The sequence below is a fragment of the Rhinatrema bivittatum genome, chromosome 8 (genome assembly GCF_901001135.1).
Source record: "Rhinatrema bivittatum chromosome 8, aRhiBiv1.1, whole genome shotgun sequence".
Taxonomy (NCBI): Eukaryota; Metazoa; Chordata; class Amphibia; order Gymnophiona; family Rhinatrematidae; genus Rhinatrema; species Rhinatrema bivittatum.
Genome location: NC_042622.1, coordinates 34,907,462 through 34,922,872, shown reverse-complemented (window position 1 = coordinate 34,922,872; position 15,411 = coordinate 34,907,462). Strand labels below are relative to the sequence as shown.

The 15,411-nt window shown below is 43.6% G+C and overlaps 1 protein-coding gene across 1 annotated transcript in view; it reads left to right on the top strand.

Annotated features, from left to right (window-relative positions):
- The window catches only part of EYA2 (EYA transcriptional coactivator and phosphatase 2), a 330,347-nt gene that overhangs the window by 85,765 nt on the left and 229,171 nt on the right, over positions 1-15,411 (top strand). Inside the window, exon 4 of the mRNA XM_029613002.1 lies at positions 6,250-6,392. Coding sequence (XP_029468862.1) covers positions 6,250-6,392 — 143 coding nt within the window. The remainder of the gene's footprint in view (positions 1-6,249; positions 6,393-15,411) is intronic.

Sequence of the window (15,411 nt, the reverse complement as noted above, 5' to 3'; positions counted from 1 at the left end):
CTAAACCCCCTAGCTAACCTGCCTCCCTTTTTCCTTATCCGCCCTGACCCTAAATCCCCTCTATCTAACTTTGTTTTTTTTGTTTGCATACTTACCTGCTCTTTGGAGCAGTAGTAGGTTGCACGGGTTGGCTGGCTGCCGGTGCGAGCTTCAGCGGGACAGTGCCTAATGGTGCTGTCCTGGCCCGCCCGCCCTTTTTTTGTCGAGCCGGTCTTCTGTGTGTACCAGGAGATATGCCCAGCCACGCGCATATCTCCTGATTTTAATACACGCTGGCCTTTTAAAATTAAGACTGATACGCCCCAATTTTCAAAGCGTTGCGTGCATAAAATCGAGGGTTACGCAAGTGGCTGGGCCGAGGGTGCGCCAAGTGCATTTTAGAAATAGCTCAGCCACCTGCGTAACTCCTGGTACGCGTAGAAGTGCCGGGCCAATGAAAAGCGGCCATTAGGCCCTGACCCGGGGAAGCTTGTGCCGGCAGTGGGCTGGTGCGCCAAAGTTACTTTTGCTCCATAGGAGCAGTAAGGTAAAACAAAAAAAATTTGAGTAGCTAGGTAGTACGGGTTAGGGGTCGGGGAGGAGAACGGAAAAGGAAGGGTAGGTAGTGGAATAGGAAAGTTCTCTCCCAGTACGGTCCTTAATTGGAGCGGACTGGGAGGGAACTGTCAAAGGCTTGATTGCATTGCTCCACGTACTTTACAAAATTCCCCTCCTGCAGGCACGAGAGGCCACCCTTGCGCGCACATGTTATAAAATAGCCGTGTCCCTGTGTGCGCGCCGGGAACCGCATGCACATGGACACCCGTGCAGGCCTTCAAAAATCGACCCCATAATCTTTCAGATCAAGCAACTTGAATTTTTTTTTTTTTCAATAAGTTAGGAGGCCATGAATTTTGTTGGTTGTCTTCCCCTACTAGGAAACCATGAGAGAAGTTTCCTCTTTCTTGCAACTAGAAATATTCATAATAAATTTCAGCATCCAACAGAACTATTTTCTACTGCTCTGATTTCGTAAGGGAATCATACAGAGCTAACCTGGAGGGAGATTTCTGCATTTATTATGTCTTAGAGTTTCAGACTGTATTGATTCAGATCTACCACTCACAAAGGTTTCATGGTTGTTTAAGTTGCTTATGCCACCTAACTCCCTGTGAGCAGTTGACTGTAATTTAAAAATACTTTCACCAACATCACCAAATGTTAGGAATTCGAAATGATGGAAACAACTACATTTCATTTTGGTTTTGTGTTTTGGTGCACGCTAAAATGATTTAGCGAACACTAACGCAGTAAAGAAATAAAAGGAAAAAAATGGACCTTTGTAAGTTAGCCAGGTAGACCTCTAACTTTTGAAGGTTTTCCCCCATTGACCAGGTAAATTTTTTATCTTTTTAAATTCACAAGGTGCACAGATTTAGTGATTCAGAAAAGGGGAGGCTCTGAAGGCATTCCTGGGGTGGGGTTTTTGATTTAGCCTGGCAACACAGATTTTCAGTGCTAGCCAGCTAAATTTAGCTTGCAACGCTGGTCACACAATAGGTGACCTAAATGCAGTCAGGCCAATTGAGGTCACCTACTTGTGACCTAACCAATTAGATTTGGCTGAAATATTGACTCGCAATAACCGAGTGATACTGCCCTTGTTATCATACCCGTTCGGCAGGTTGTTCAAAATGAATCTGAATATTACCTGTCCCTGTTGGCTTCCCTCTCATTTCTATCATCCACGGTCTATTTCTGATGACGGTGGCATAAATAGGACACTGTTCCTTGCTCTGGGAGCAGACTGTACAGTAAAGGGTCAGTTTTATAAAAATAAAAAAATTGCTCAGTACCTCAATTATAAAACTATATTTGAGGCACTTAGGGCCTGATTTACTAAAAGGCTTTTCTCCCATTCTGTGTCTATAGGAAAGATGCTTAATAAATGAGGCCCTTAGAATATGAGCCCTCTGGGGACAGGGAAATATGCACGGTACCTGAATGTAATCCACTTTGAAGTGCCAAAAACCAAAATATAAATCAAATCAATAATAACTCTACCCCTATAGTTGCCCATTCTTTCAAACCCCCATATTGGGGGGGGGCTAGTAACATTAGGAGCCTAAATGTAGGTGCTCGGCTCTTGTCAATGTTCAAAGAGGCCAATGTTAGGCCAGGATTCATCATTCTTTGCTGAATGATGAATTCTGCGAAAACGGGGGGGCGGGGTGGTGAAGGGGAGGGGGCGGGCCTGCGAAAGCCCACAGCCTTCGCACCACGGCGGTGCGCCGGCTGCCGGCTTTCGCACCGAATAGCGCCACCATGAAAGGTGGCGCTATTCGGCGTGCTGCTGCCGACGATAACGTTAGTAACATTATCGCCTGCAGCGAAGACACAGACTCCGCCCCGCCCCGACTCCTCCCCTCCCCCTAATTTGCATGATATCACATGCAAAAAGACCCTTTTCGCATGCCCCTTTTCGCATGCGATAGAGGTTTATCTCACGTGATACGGCCATAACGCGTGCGATAAGCCTTTGATAAATGACCCCCTTAGACTGCTAACTTTTTAAGTTAGGCAACTAAGTCCTGTGAACATTGACCCCCCCCAATGGGATTTTGATATTGGTGCGAGTATGTGTATTGTGGAAGTGGAAGCGTAGGCAGGGATAGGACCAGAATGCAGCTCAGAATGTGATGAAGCCACCCGACCTTTCACCGTGTGCTTCTCGGCAGATCGGTGCCCTGATGCCAAGCGAACAGAGCTGCACGTCCTTCCTAGCTTTAATAAGGATGTTTCAAGACTTCCCCAGTGTTTTTTTTTTTTAAATTGGCTTTTAGTATTACATTTTCAGATCTTTTTTATTTATGGTTTTTAGTATTAAAGATGTCTTTATTTGAGTTTTGTATTAGATTTTTGTGCTTTTGTACTACTTTTATGCTTTCTGCATTTGTTATGGGGCAGACATTCTAAAAAGGCTGAGCTCCTAAATTTAGGCACCGAAGTTAGGCTTCCTGCCAATTTTCAGCTAAATTTAAAGGCTTCCGTTTTTAGCTGAAAATCCACATAAACTTACAGTCCTAAGCATAGGCCTGCTAGTCATTTGCCTAGATTTAAGGGTGGATTTTAAAGCCCCTATGTGTGCCAAAGCCGGGAGATACACGCGTGTCTTGGGCCGGTACACGCTGCGCAGATTTTAGAAATTGTGTGAGTGCGCGCACATTTCCTGGTACGCGCACAAATCAAAAACTTTTTAAAAAAAGGGGCGCGGTCATTTCGTGACACGGGCATTTTTTTTTAATTTTTGCAAAATTGTACCGAAGTTATGCCGGTCTTCTTTTAAGTACCATTACCCACCCCAAAAAACAGCCAAACCCCCATCCCTCCCCATACACCTTCAAACTACACATACCAAGCACTCCTCTCATAACCCATTCAACAACCACCTCCTCATCCAACACATTTACACCCCCTCCTTACCCCCGCCCAGGAGCTCCAAAAAACATTGGAATACAGAAAACCCTCAGGCAGTAACAACGTGTAAGAGAAAATTATTAGCAGGGCACTCGCCCCAGAAGAGTTGGTGTACCAAATATCTTTATATCCTGCTGTAAGCAGTTGTGATTGCAAATCCAAAGAGAGATGAGAGTAATAGCGAGCCCAGCAGTCCGCGTATCATTTATCCATGGGCTTTGGAGACTTAGGAAAATCCACGCGCTCCAACAGAATCCTGTCCATCATGCGATAGTCCAAGCCACAAGTGAAGGTGTAATCGCAGGCTCAATCCACTCAGCAAGTATTGTTCGGCAAGCTAGTAGAAAAGCAGTCCTGCGCCCCCGTACATTTCACAAGGAGCACCTGCGGTTCAGCCAATAGGAGCACAGCAGACAACCCGTAAAGGTATCTGGATACATTTAGTGATGCAGGCCATTATGGATTTCCAGAAAGTCTCCAGAGACGAATAGAGAATCAGCCGGTGCAACATGGGTTCCCTCCGTTGCGAAGCATTTAATGCATAGCGGAGAGGAAAGACGACCCGTTCGAAAACGTGACACGGGCATTCTGGGAAGTTACCTTGAAATGTGTATCTATGTTCACAAGCGAGCGCCAGGGTCCCCTGCCACATAACTTTTATTTCTGCTATGGACGGCGTGTAAGTATTAAAATTAAAAAAAAAAAATAGGCACAGGAAATCCGATCTGTTAACTGGGCAAACTGGGAGAAAGGGCTATTGTCAGCGCGTGTCGTTTTTAAAATTCCCCCCACACTTGTGTAGTAGAACTGGCATTTGCGCGCCCGTATAAAATACATGTGTGCGCGTACAGACGGTTTCATGACCTGCGCACATACGTGCGTATGTTATAAAATGACCGCATCCACTGGTGCAAGCCGGCATATTGCGCGTGCATGGACGCCCTCCCGGCTGTTTGAAAGTTACCATTTTAGCCACCTAAATTAGGTGCCTTATGCTGAAAATCCGGTGCTAAGCTCCTAACTTTGTCTCCCTGCCCTAACATCTCTGCGACTTAACCATTTACTTTTTATTTTATTTATTTATTATTTTTATATACCGACATTCGATCTCAATCGGTTTACATTCAGGTACTGTAGGTATTTCCCTATCCCCAGAGGGCTCACAATCTAAGTTTTGTACCTGAGGCAATGGAGGGTAAAGTGACTTGCCCAAGGTCACAAGGAGCGACAGCAGGACTCGAACCCTGGTCTCCTGGTTCATAGTCCACTGCTCTAACCTCCTCCCTTTTTAGAGGGCCTAAATTTAGGGCCTCAACCCTAAAAGGGACACATTAGGAGCCAAACGTCAAACATTAGGACCCTAAATACTTTGAAACTTGATCCCTGGATTTTTATACTAACTTTTTATGATCTTCTATTATTATTTTGGATCTTTTGTGTTCTTATGTTACTCTTTTATGATCTTGATTTTCTTTTATCCGTTGTTCCCTCTGAGATGTGGAAAAGTAGGTTATAAATTAAATACATAATAATAAGCCAGTATAGGTATTTCAAGGTGTGTATATTATTAAACTACTTTAGAAAACAGGCACTTACATAAGGCTTCCCAAGACTCGGACACATTCAGGATCACTTTGCAACAGCCCGCAGAGATTTTAAGGCAATTACCGACTATGACAGAGAGTATAGACAGAGTCCGCAGAATACCTTAAAGGGCCAGCTCCATGTATTTGATCCGGTCCTCCTTAAGAAGCAGGCTAGCAAAGAATTCTGGGCTGGGGGGCATATCCCGTCACCTGAGGAATAAGAAGCTAAGGCCCAGACTGATGAAGGCCCCAGGGTGTCAGGAAGGCCACAGCTAGCCTAGGCAAGCTATTGTTTGAATGCAGTGCAGACCGCTAAGATAAGGAGCCTTTCTGGTAAACTGTATGAATAATAAATGCTGTCCGAAGAGCCAAATAAGGTCCAGACCAACGTTTCCTCAAATTTTTGAAAGACTGCTTGCACAAAAATGTGCTTTTTGTGCAGCTTTTTATAAACCATGCTCAAATTTGTGTACTACAAGCCAGGATAATACAAATAATTTCATGGTTTCTTGTGCGCGCTATGTTTTGCTGAGTGCACAGGGTTCGCGACCTCTATGCACGCACACAGCTTAGGAGGAAACAGTGGTCTAGACTTCCTTTTCTTCCAAACCTTGCCCGCTCGCAAGGCCTCACACCCACATACTTTTCATTTTTAAAAGGAAAGTACACACGCGCATTCCCTTTGAAAATGATCCCACCCAAACTACCTGCACACATTCACACCTGTACACATTCATACCTGCTAATCTGTATGTGCATGTTTTGGTTGTTTTTTTTTTGAGGGGGGGGGATGATACACCCCTGCAGGAAAGTGCAACCCCCCCCCTCCCCAGCCCCACAACCCAGGAATGCCTCCCCTCATGAGGGTTTGCTGACACACATACAGGCCATACACACATAAGCTTACTTGTATGGTGGGCAGACAAGTTTGTAAAAGGTCATTTCTGCAGATAAAGCACCATTTTACCCATAGGTGTGGCTTTGAAAAATATCCTCATTATAATGATCTGCTCTCTGCTTCTAGGGAATAATCTTGTGCATTTTGCAGTTATCACTAAATACTTTTATATCTTTACATTTCTTTGGAAATGCATATTTTTTTTATTCATAATAAAAATATGGCACTAGTTGCTTAAGGCCTAGGCACATTTTTGCTTTTTAAAGCAAACATGCAATATGACTAAACTTTCTAATTTATTCTGCACAGACTTTATCCCCATATATTATCGGTCGCATCTTTTCCAAGCATGGCTGCTTATGGACAGACACAATACAGCACGGGGATCCAACAAGCTAGTGCATACACGGCTTATCCTCCGCCAGGACAAGCTTATGGAATCCCTTCTTACAGTAAGTACCAAAAAGTTAGAATGTCTAAGGTAATTCACAGGAATTACCTTAGGCGTGTACAGCAATGATTCAACCTTCGAAAAATTAGTTTTATTCCCTTTCACTGTCACTGTATTTCTAAGTTTCAAATGCTACATGTACACTGTCGCTCCCTAAAAATTCACTTAACCTACTTGTATCTGTTCCTTAATCTCGCTTTGAGGGAGCTGGTGGCCATAATAGGTATAAACGTCAGACCCCGGCGTATGTAAGAAATAAGACCAGAGCTACCCTGTTTCCCCGAAAATAAGACATCCCCCAAAAATAAGACCTAGTAGATGTTTTGCTGAATTGCTAAATATAAGACCTCCCCCGAAAGTAAGACCTAGCAAAGTTTTTATTTGGGAGCATGCCCGTCGCACAGAACACCAGAGCATGCAGCTGTGATTTTTTTACCCTGCAGGATTCACAGTTAGTTGTCATCACAAACCAGCATAACCAGACAACTATTCAGAATATAATAAATGTTCATTTTTTTGTTCAACAATATATGTGAATTCTTCTTCATGGGAAAATAAGACATCCCCTGAAAATAAGGCCTAGTGCATCTTTGGAAGCAAAAATTAATATAAGACACTGTCTTATTTTCGGGGAAACACGGTAAATATACAGAATTAAAAAGAAAATGGCAGACATGTTGGTATTTAAAGGCCGTATTATTGTTAGGCTGTACCAGAAAATAGCACCTGCCAGAACTGAGGCCGGCGCCATTTTAAAAGCTGCTATGGTGCCGGTCTCAGGGATGACCGGTGCCATTATGAAGATTACATGGAAGGGGCAGGGGGTGACTGGACATGCCTCCTGCCCTTTTTACTTTGCTGTCGATCCCACTGAAGGGGTAAGTGGGGGCTGGGATGGTTCCTGGCCCAAGCATCATTTTGGGAAGGGGGAGGGAGGGAGGGAGGAGTTCGAGGAAGCTCTGGGGCAGGCTGCTGGACAGGCCCGGGATAGGCCATGGGTCAGGGCATGGGTCTGCAGGGCTCTGTAGTGCTTCAGGTTTTTTGTTTTTTTTTCTGTTTGTTAAAAGTTTATTTCATTTCACTAAAGATACCAAAATCAAAATGAACATTAAACAAAATGATTTTCAGATATAAAACCCTCTTAAAATGAAAAAAAAAAAAAAGGGGGGGGGGGGCCTGCGCATCTCTAGTGTCTACCAGCTTTTCACAGTGGTGCGGTACAGCTGTTGCACCTTCTTAGGAGAAGGGCTGGAGCTCTTTCGAGTTGACTGAGAATTGTCTATGGACTGCAGCCTTCGGGCCTAGCCACACATTGTCTATTAGACTCAGGTCTGGCCTTTGACTGGGCTGCCCAAGGACATTCCCTTTCTTCTTGTTGAGCCACTGCAGCTTTTGCTTTCTGCTTATGATCATTGTCCTGCTGAAAGGTGACTCTTTCTCCAGTCCCAGGCCGGTGGCAGACTGATATAGGTTTTCCTCCAGGATCGCCTGTACGTTACACCGTCCATTGTCCCTGCTGCTGCAAAGCATCCCCACCACACAACGCTGTCACCAGGGGCAGATTGGCCTACTGGGGGGATTGGGCTGCCCCCGGTGGGCCGGTTTGGCTGGTCACCTGTTCTCCTCTGCTCCTGCTTGCATTAAGGGCGCCACATGGCTGTGTCCCCTCCAAACCCTGCAGCACGAGCAAGACTCAGGTTAGCTGCACAGCGGCAAGGGAATTGAGGTCTGGTGGTCGGCTCCCAGCGACTGACTGACTCAGTCTCACCCTTTTGCGCTGGCACCAGATAAGCCAGCTTGACAGCAAGTTAGTCATGTGACTCGTACTTGCTTGCTCAGGCAGGCCACAGGACCCACTGCCAGCCACTGTCTTCCTCAACCCGGCCTGCCATCTATCAAGGTAGGTGGGCTGCAAAAAAGCAGGGGAGAGGATGGGGTGAGGCGGTCACTTCAGTGCCCCACCAAAGTACCCCTGCAGGAAGTAAGGCGTGATTCATCATGGGCATGCTGGTGGGGCAGAAAGAGTGCATCCCACACCAGCAGCGCTCAGCGCTGGCAGGGAGGCCAGGCCCCGCCAGTGAAACAAGAGCATCGGGGTGGGAATGCTCCGAAGAAACCTGCTGACGGGGAGGACAGGCCCCACCAATGAAACAAGAGCATCGGGGTGGGAATGCTCCGAAGAAAACCGCTGATGGGGAGGCCAGGCCCTGCCAGTGAAACAAGAGCATCGGGGTGGGAAGCTCCGAAGAAACCTGCTGACGGGGAGGCCAGGCCCCGCCAGTGAAACAAAAGCATTGGGGCGGGAATGCGCCGAAGAAAACAGCTGACGGGGAGGCCAGGCCCACCAATGAAACAAGAGCATTGGGGCGGGAAGCTCCGAAGAATAACCGCTGACAGGGAGGCCAGGCCCTGCCAGTGAAACAAGAGCATTGGGGCGGGAATGCTCCGAAGAAAACCGCTGACGGGGAGGCCAGGCCCCGCCAATGAAACAAGAGCATCGGGGTAGGAAGCTCCGAAGAATAACCGCTGACGGGGAGGCCAGGCCCCGCCAATGAAACAAGAGCATCGGGGTAGGAAGCTCTGAAGAATAACCGCTGACGGGGAGGCCAGGCCCCGCTAGTGAAAGAAAAGCATCAGGCCCAGCCCAGAGAAGAGTCGCTGGTGGAAAGGCCAGGCCCCACCAGTGAAAAAAGATCAGTTAAAGAGGAAGGGAGGGGACTATGACCATATGAGAGAGAAAGCAAGGAAGCGAGGTGAAGGGAGTGAATGAGAGGGCTGAGAGAATGGTGAAGAGTGGAGTGAATGAGGAAGGGAAAAGAAGGCAGAAGGTATGGAATGAGGCCTAAATGAAGGGAGAGGAGAGAATGAGAGGGAAAAGTGAGAAAGGAGTAAATGAGAGAGAGAGCGCATGTTGGTGAGTGGGAGGGTGAGGGAGTGCATGAGAGGGAGCATGTGTCTTGAGTAGGAGAAGGGAGTACATGAGAGACAGCATGTGTGTGAGTAGGAGAGAGAGGGAGGGAATGCGAGAGAGCATGCATATAAGTGTTAAAGGAAAGGAGCATATCCATGTTAGAGTGTGTGCCTATGAGAGAGAGAGGAGATAGTTTGTGGGTCTTTCTCCCCCCACAAGTCCATGACAATCTGAGGGTGACTGGAAACCAAACATTCCCAGGTAAGGAGAGTGAGGAATATATTTAATCTTCGTTAGTTTTAATTATTGCGTGTTATTTGATGGGTCTGCAATTTTGAAATATTTTATTGGTGTTTGGGAAATTTTTAAAAATGTTTAATTATTAGATGTTCTGTTGTCACCTGTTTAAAATATTTATTCTTTTTATTAGTATGGTTTTGCTGTTATGATTGTTTTATATTTCTTGATTTTATTGTTTGTTTTGAGAGGAATGGTAATGTTTCAGTTTTTCCTTTGTTGCACTGCATACAGTGTCTGTCTTGTTGCAGTTTCCTTTTCAGTTTTTATCTGCAGGTTTCTATTTATGCTTCATGGTTTCTGTTTTTTTTATTCTGTATTTGGTGACGATCTGTCTGTGTTTTGCATGTGACTAAGGTGAAGTATTCTGCTAGTCTGAAGGGATCTATAACAATTTAGCTTGTTCCATTTCCTAATAGCAAGTGTATTGGTTTTTAGGGCCTGGTATGATATTTACAGTATTGCCTGTTTGAAGCCTGACAATTAGCACTGTTAGGAGGTTTACTATATTGTAATTCAGTTTACTTATGTCTGTTGACGGGTCAAGCCCACACCCAACATGTGTTTCAGTAGGCCAAATACCATATGAATTCCAAGTGTCTTTTTTGAAGCATTTCTTGGCTGGTACCTCAGTAGTGCATGTAAATATATACACGTTATTGTGACTTTTTTTCCTCAGAAGACTGTACTTTGATTTCCTTTTTCATGTAAACTCTGTTAAGCATAATTTCTTTAATTGTGTGAGTTGGTTTTAATATCATATGTTGATGTGTGCATTATTTGCTGCTTGTATGAATGGATAGAGTGAATGTTTGGTCAGCATTTATTTTTGAATACAACATGGTGTTATAGATTACTCATATTTAATGTTTCTTAATTTATAATGAATAATAAAAGCAATTTGTATAAGGCTAACAACATAAGAACATAAGAAAATGCTATTTTGTAATTGTCATGTGATTTGCCCTTTTTTAAATTAGAATTTAAGGGGGTACACATTTTTCATATTTTAAGGTGATTATATCTATATATATGTAAATTACCAGTATATTGTGTGTGTAATTGGGTACCCATGGGCAAGTATGGAGAAAAATCCCCCAGGCCAAAATGTTCCCACAATCCGCCCCTGGCTGCCACCAGCGCGCTCTACTTGTAGGGATACTGTAAGCAGGGTGATGTGCTGTATTTGTCTTACACCACACATATTGCTTAGCATTAAGATGACAAAGTTCCAATTTGTTCTCCTCAAACACAAAACCTTCTCCCACAGCAGGCCAAGTCAGCATGCATGGGTATCTTGGGTTTCAAAATCAGTTTGTTTTGTGATGGGAAGAAAAGCACAAGAATGCCTTAGGTGCACTGTTCAAAATGTTATCCTACTAAATTCAGCTGTGTTGTTTCACATCTTTCGCTTTCATCCTCTTCCGTCAATGTACGTTTTTAATCTATTTGTACAGTCTGTAGAGATGGAGGAAAGGCAACTTCAGCTCATACTTATGTAGGATACATTTCAAAACCTTAATCAACAACTGCATGAATAAAATCAGAAGTTACGCAAGTGGAATGCTTGAACCCTAAGCTGATTTTCAGCCAGCAGCAAACACGCATCATTTTAGCCAACCTTGGTTGGGGAAGACGCCTATGCGCATGCATTGATATTTCAAAACTATATGCATGTAGTCAACCTACCTCCTTCTTTTATTTAGATTTCTTACTCGCTTCAGTTCAGACAAATGCATCTGAGGCGGGTTACAGATTCACACATTTAGTAAGCATCTCAATAGACAAACAACCTCTCAAATATTCAATAAGACGCATAGAAACATGATGGTAGAAAAAGACCATATGGCCCATCCAGTCTGCCCATTAATTTAGAATCGCTTCCTTAGAAATCCCCTGTATTTATCCCATGCTTTCTTGACTTCAGATACTGTTTTTGTCTCCACCGCTTCCACTGGGAGGCTCTTCCAGGCATGCATGAATGCACCACCTTTCTATAAAGAAATATTTACTGAGCTTACTCCTCAATAAGCATATAAACACGCATTGCAATCACAATAACACTCCAGACACTACACGATTGTTGAGGTAATTATGTGCATTACAATAGACACAAAAAAGCATAAGCATTGGCAAGTTAAATGAAAAACATTGATAAGTCAGGCTAAAAGAGAATTTGAAAAGAAGTTGACCATAGAAGCAAAAACTCATAATAAAAACTTTAAAAAAATATTTATTTATTTATTTATTTATTTCTGATTTTTATATACCGATTTTCATGCATCAAATGCATATCAGACCGGTTTACAATGAAACAGTGTAAGCAGGAAAATATTTCCTTAGTCTAATACATTTAACATCTGTAACAAACTAATATATATCCGAATATAATATAATATAATATAAATATATCCGAAGCAGGAAGCCTGAAGGGAGTTGGTTGGACCGTTAGATGATTGAGAGGTTAAAGTGGCACTTAGGAAAGATAAGGCCATCGTGGAAAGTCTAAATGAATTCCTTGCTTCGGTATTTACTGATATAACCCTTTGCTGGGGTTTTGTTAATTCCCCTAGTGCCATAAAAGTATTTATAAGTCGGGCTGCTCTTGCCATCTTTCCCCTCCTTCCTACACTTCCCAGGGAGGGAGCTCTTTTTGTGGGGGGAGAGGAAATTCCCTGAGGCCCAGGTGACGGAGAATCCCTTCTGTGGTGCGTGTGTCTTTCTGGTGTGCTCTTCTCCTCAAGGACAGACAGGCTGGACTCGGACTGGGTGTTCAAATCATATTTACTGATTATTTCCAAAAGATCAATCACTGTCCCAGAAACATTTAGTAAATGAAACTGTACAGTTTAACTATTTACCCGGTATCTCTACTGGGGTGCAGGTATCCATCCCTCTAACTCCTGAGAGGGAGCTTGCCACCACCTACTCATCTGTGCATGGCCCAATAGAGGAGGGATCCTAGTGGGGAGCCCCATGCCATGAAAAGATCCTACCTGAGCCCAAAGTTCAGTCTGAAGCCCACAGCCTGTGTCCTGATCCCTTTGGGGTATAGATCTGATTGGAAATCTCCCAAGGCTTGATGGTACAACCTTAAAGGCCATCTCAGGGAGAGAGGCTAGAAGTTCCAGTTCAGCTCACAGCTCTCTATCTCCTTCACCAGGTTGTGCAGAGGGGTGGCAGAAAAAAAGCCTCCACACGGAAAAAAAGGGGAAAAATCCAAAAGTCTCTATCCAAAAGTCTCTCGCTGGGTAGTGCTGTCATTAGTCTTGTTTTCTCAATGGAGTAGAGGGGGTTGCTCACAGTTTCCAGCCTCTGCTTTCAGGATCAGAGGGGGTTACTCCTTTCCCAAGGCACAGGGTGTTCCCCAGAATGAGAAAATGTATCTAAAGCTACCAAAAACCTTTACTCTCTACAAAATGGAGGCAGACTCTCTCAGACATGGAGTGTACTGAGAAGAATCTCCTCTAAACACAAGACAAATACCAAGCTGGGTTTGTGGGCCCAACTCAGCAGAGAGAAAACAAAAACAGTTCCTTACTCCTCAACCTCCAACTCAAACTGACCACCCTCTATACTTCTCTAACTCCGCCTTATGCCCCTGGGATAGCCAATCACAGTTAGCTCAGTGGAGAGCGTGAAGGAGCATGAAAAATCACAACATAAATAACCCAATACCACTGTATTCCAGTGTACCGAACCGTTTAGCAACAATATCAACAATCAATGGTACCACAAGTATAATTTAAACACATTATGTTTGTGCACAACCAAATATATGTAGGCCCCTTACTTTAAGGGTCTGTATTGTGCAACAGACTCTATTCTTGTATAGGGTCACCTTGCTTTAATTTAAATTATCTGTTTTTAGTTATTTTTTCTATTTCCTTTTATCATAAAATCGATAGTCACACAATCTCCGTAATTGTAAGGAGGGGACACAAATACTCATCTACTCCATGGTAGTTCACCCGACACAGCTGTGTTTCGGACGATGTCGTCCTGCTTCAGGGGGTGTCCTTCAAAGTTTCTTTTTGAGAGCGTCGTAAGGCAGCCTTCTGTAAATTCCTTGGTATTGCTTCTTCTTTATAATCCACTGCAGTCCCGTTGGGCTGCGTCTGCTCACGCAGCCCAACGGGACTGCAGTGGATTATAAAGAAGAAGCAATACCAAGGAATTTACAGAAGGCTGCCTTACGACGCTCTCAAAAAGAAACTTTGAAGGACACCCCCTGAAGCAGGACGACATCGTCCGAAACACAGCTGTGTCGGGTGAACTACCATGGAGTAGATGAGTATTTGTGTCCCCTCCTTACAATTACGGAGATTGTGTGACTATCGATTTTATGATAAAAGGAAATAGAAAAAATAACTAAAAACAGATAATTTAAATTAAAGCAAGGTGACCATATACAAGAATAGAGTCTGTTGCACAATACAGACCCTTAAAGTAAGGGGCCTACATATATTTGGTTGTGCACAAACATAATGTGTTTAAATTATACTTGTGGTACCATTGATTGTTGATATTGGAGCATGAAAAATCCCATGATGTTACTAGTCCAGATGGTAAGGGACATAAGGCCATCTAGTGACTAACCAAAGAGTTGGTCACACTGAGGAGTATGTTGGGACGATACCCATTTCAAAGTTGGTTTAATGATTCAGATGAATTGATCCAAATCACGATGAACCTGGAATATGTAGTAGGCCAGATTGACAAACTGAAGAGTAGCAAATCACCTGGACCAGATTGTATACATCCCAGAGTACTGAAAGAACTGAAAAAATGAAATTTCAGATCTATTACAAGTAATTTGTAACCTATCATTAAAATCATCTGTTACACCTGAAGAGTGGAAGGTGGCCAATGTAACCCTGCTTTATTAAAACGGCTCCAGGGGTAATCCAGGAAACTATAGACTGGTGTGCCTGACTTCAGTGCCGGGAAAAATCATGGAAACTGTTATAAAGAATAAAATCACAAAACATATTTAGATAGACATGGTTTAATGGGACACAGCCAGCATGGATTTACCCAAGGGAAGTCTTGCTTCACCATTCTGCTACATTTTTTTGAAGGGATGAATAAACATGTGGACTAAGGTGAACCAGTAGATGTGGTGTATTTGAATTTTCAGAAGACATTTGACAAAGTCCCTCATGAGAGGTTTCTAAGAAAACTAAAAAATCATGGGATAGGAGGAGATGTCCTTTTGTGGATTACAAACTGGTGGAAAGACAGGAAACAGAAAGTAGGATTAAATATTCAATTTTCACAGTGGAGAAAGGTAAACAGTTGAGTACCTCAGGGATCTGTACTTGGACCGGTGCTTTTTAATATATTGATAAATGAACTGGAAAGAGGCATGATGAGGGAAGTGATCAAATTTGCAGATGACACAAAATTATTCAGAGTAGTTAAATCACAAGTGGATTGTGATAAATTGCAGCAGGATCTTGCAAGACTGGAAGATTGGGAAAAAAATAACCCTTGCTGTAGTTACACAATGTTAGGTTCCATTTTAGGAGTTACGACCTAGGAAAACGATCTGGGCGTCATAGTAGATATTACATTGAACTTGTCGGCTCAGTGTGCAGTCAAAAAAGTAAATGGAATTTTAGGAATTATTAGGAAGGGAATGGCAAATAAAACAAGTATGTCATAATGCCTCTGTATAGCTCCATGGTGAGACCGCACCTTGAATACTGTGTACAATTCTGGTCGCCGCATCTCAAAAAATATATAGTTGCACTGGAGAAAGTACAGAGAAGGGCAACCAAAATGATAAAGGGCATGGAATGGCTCCCCT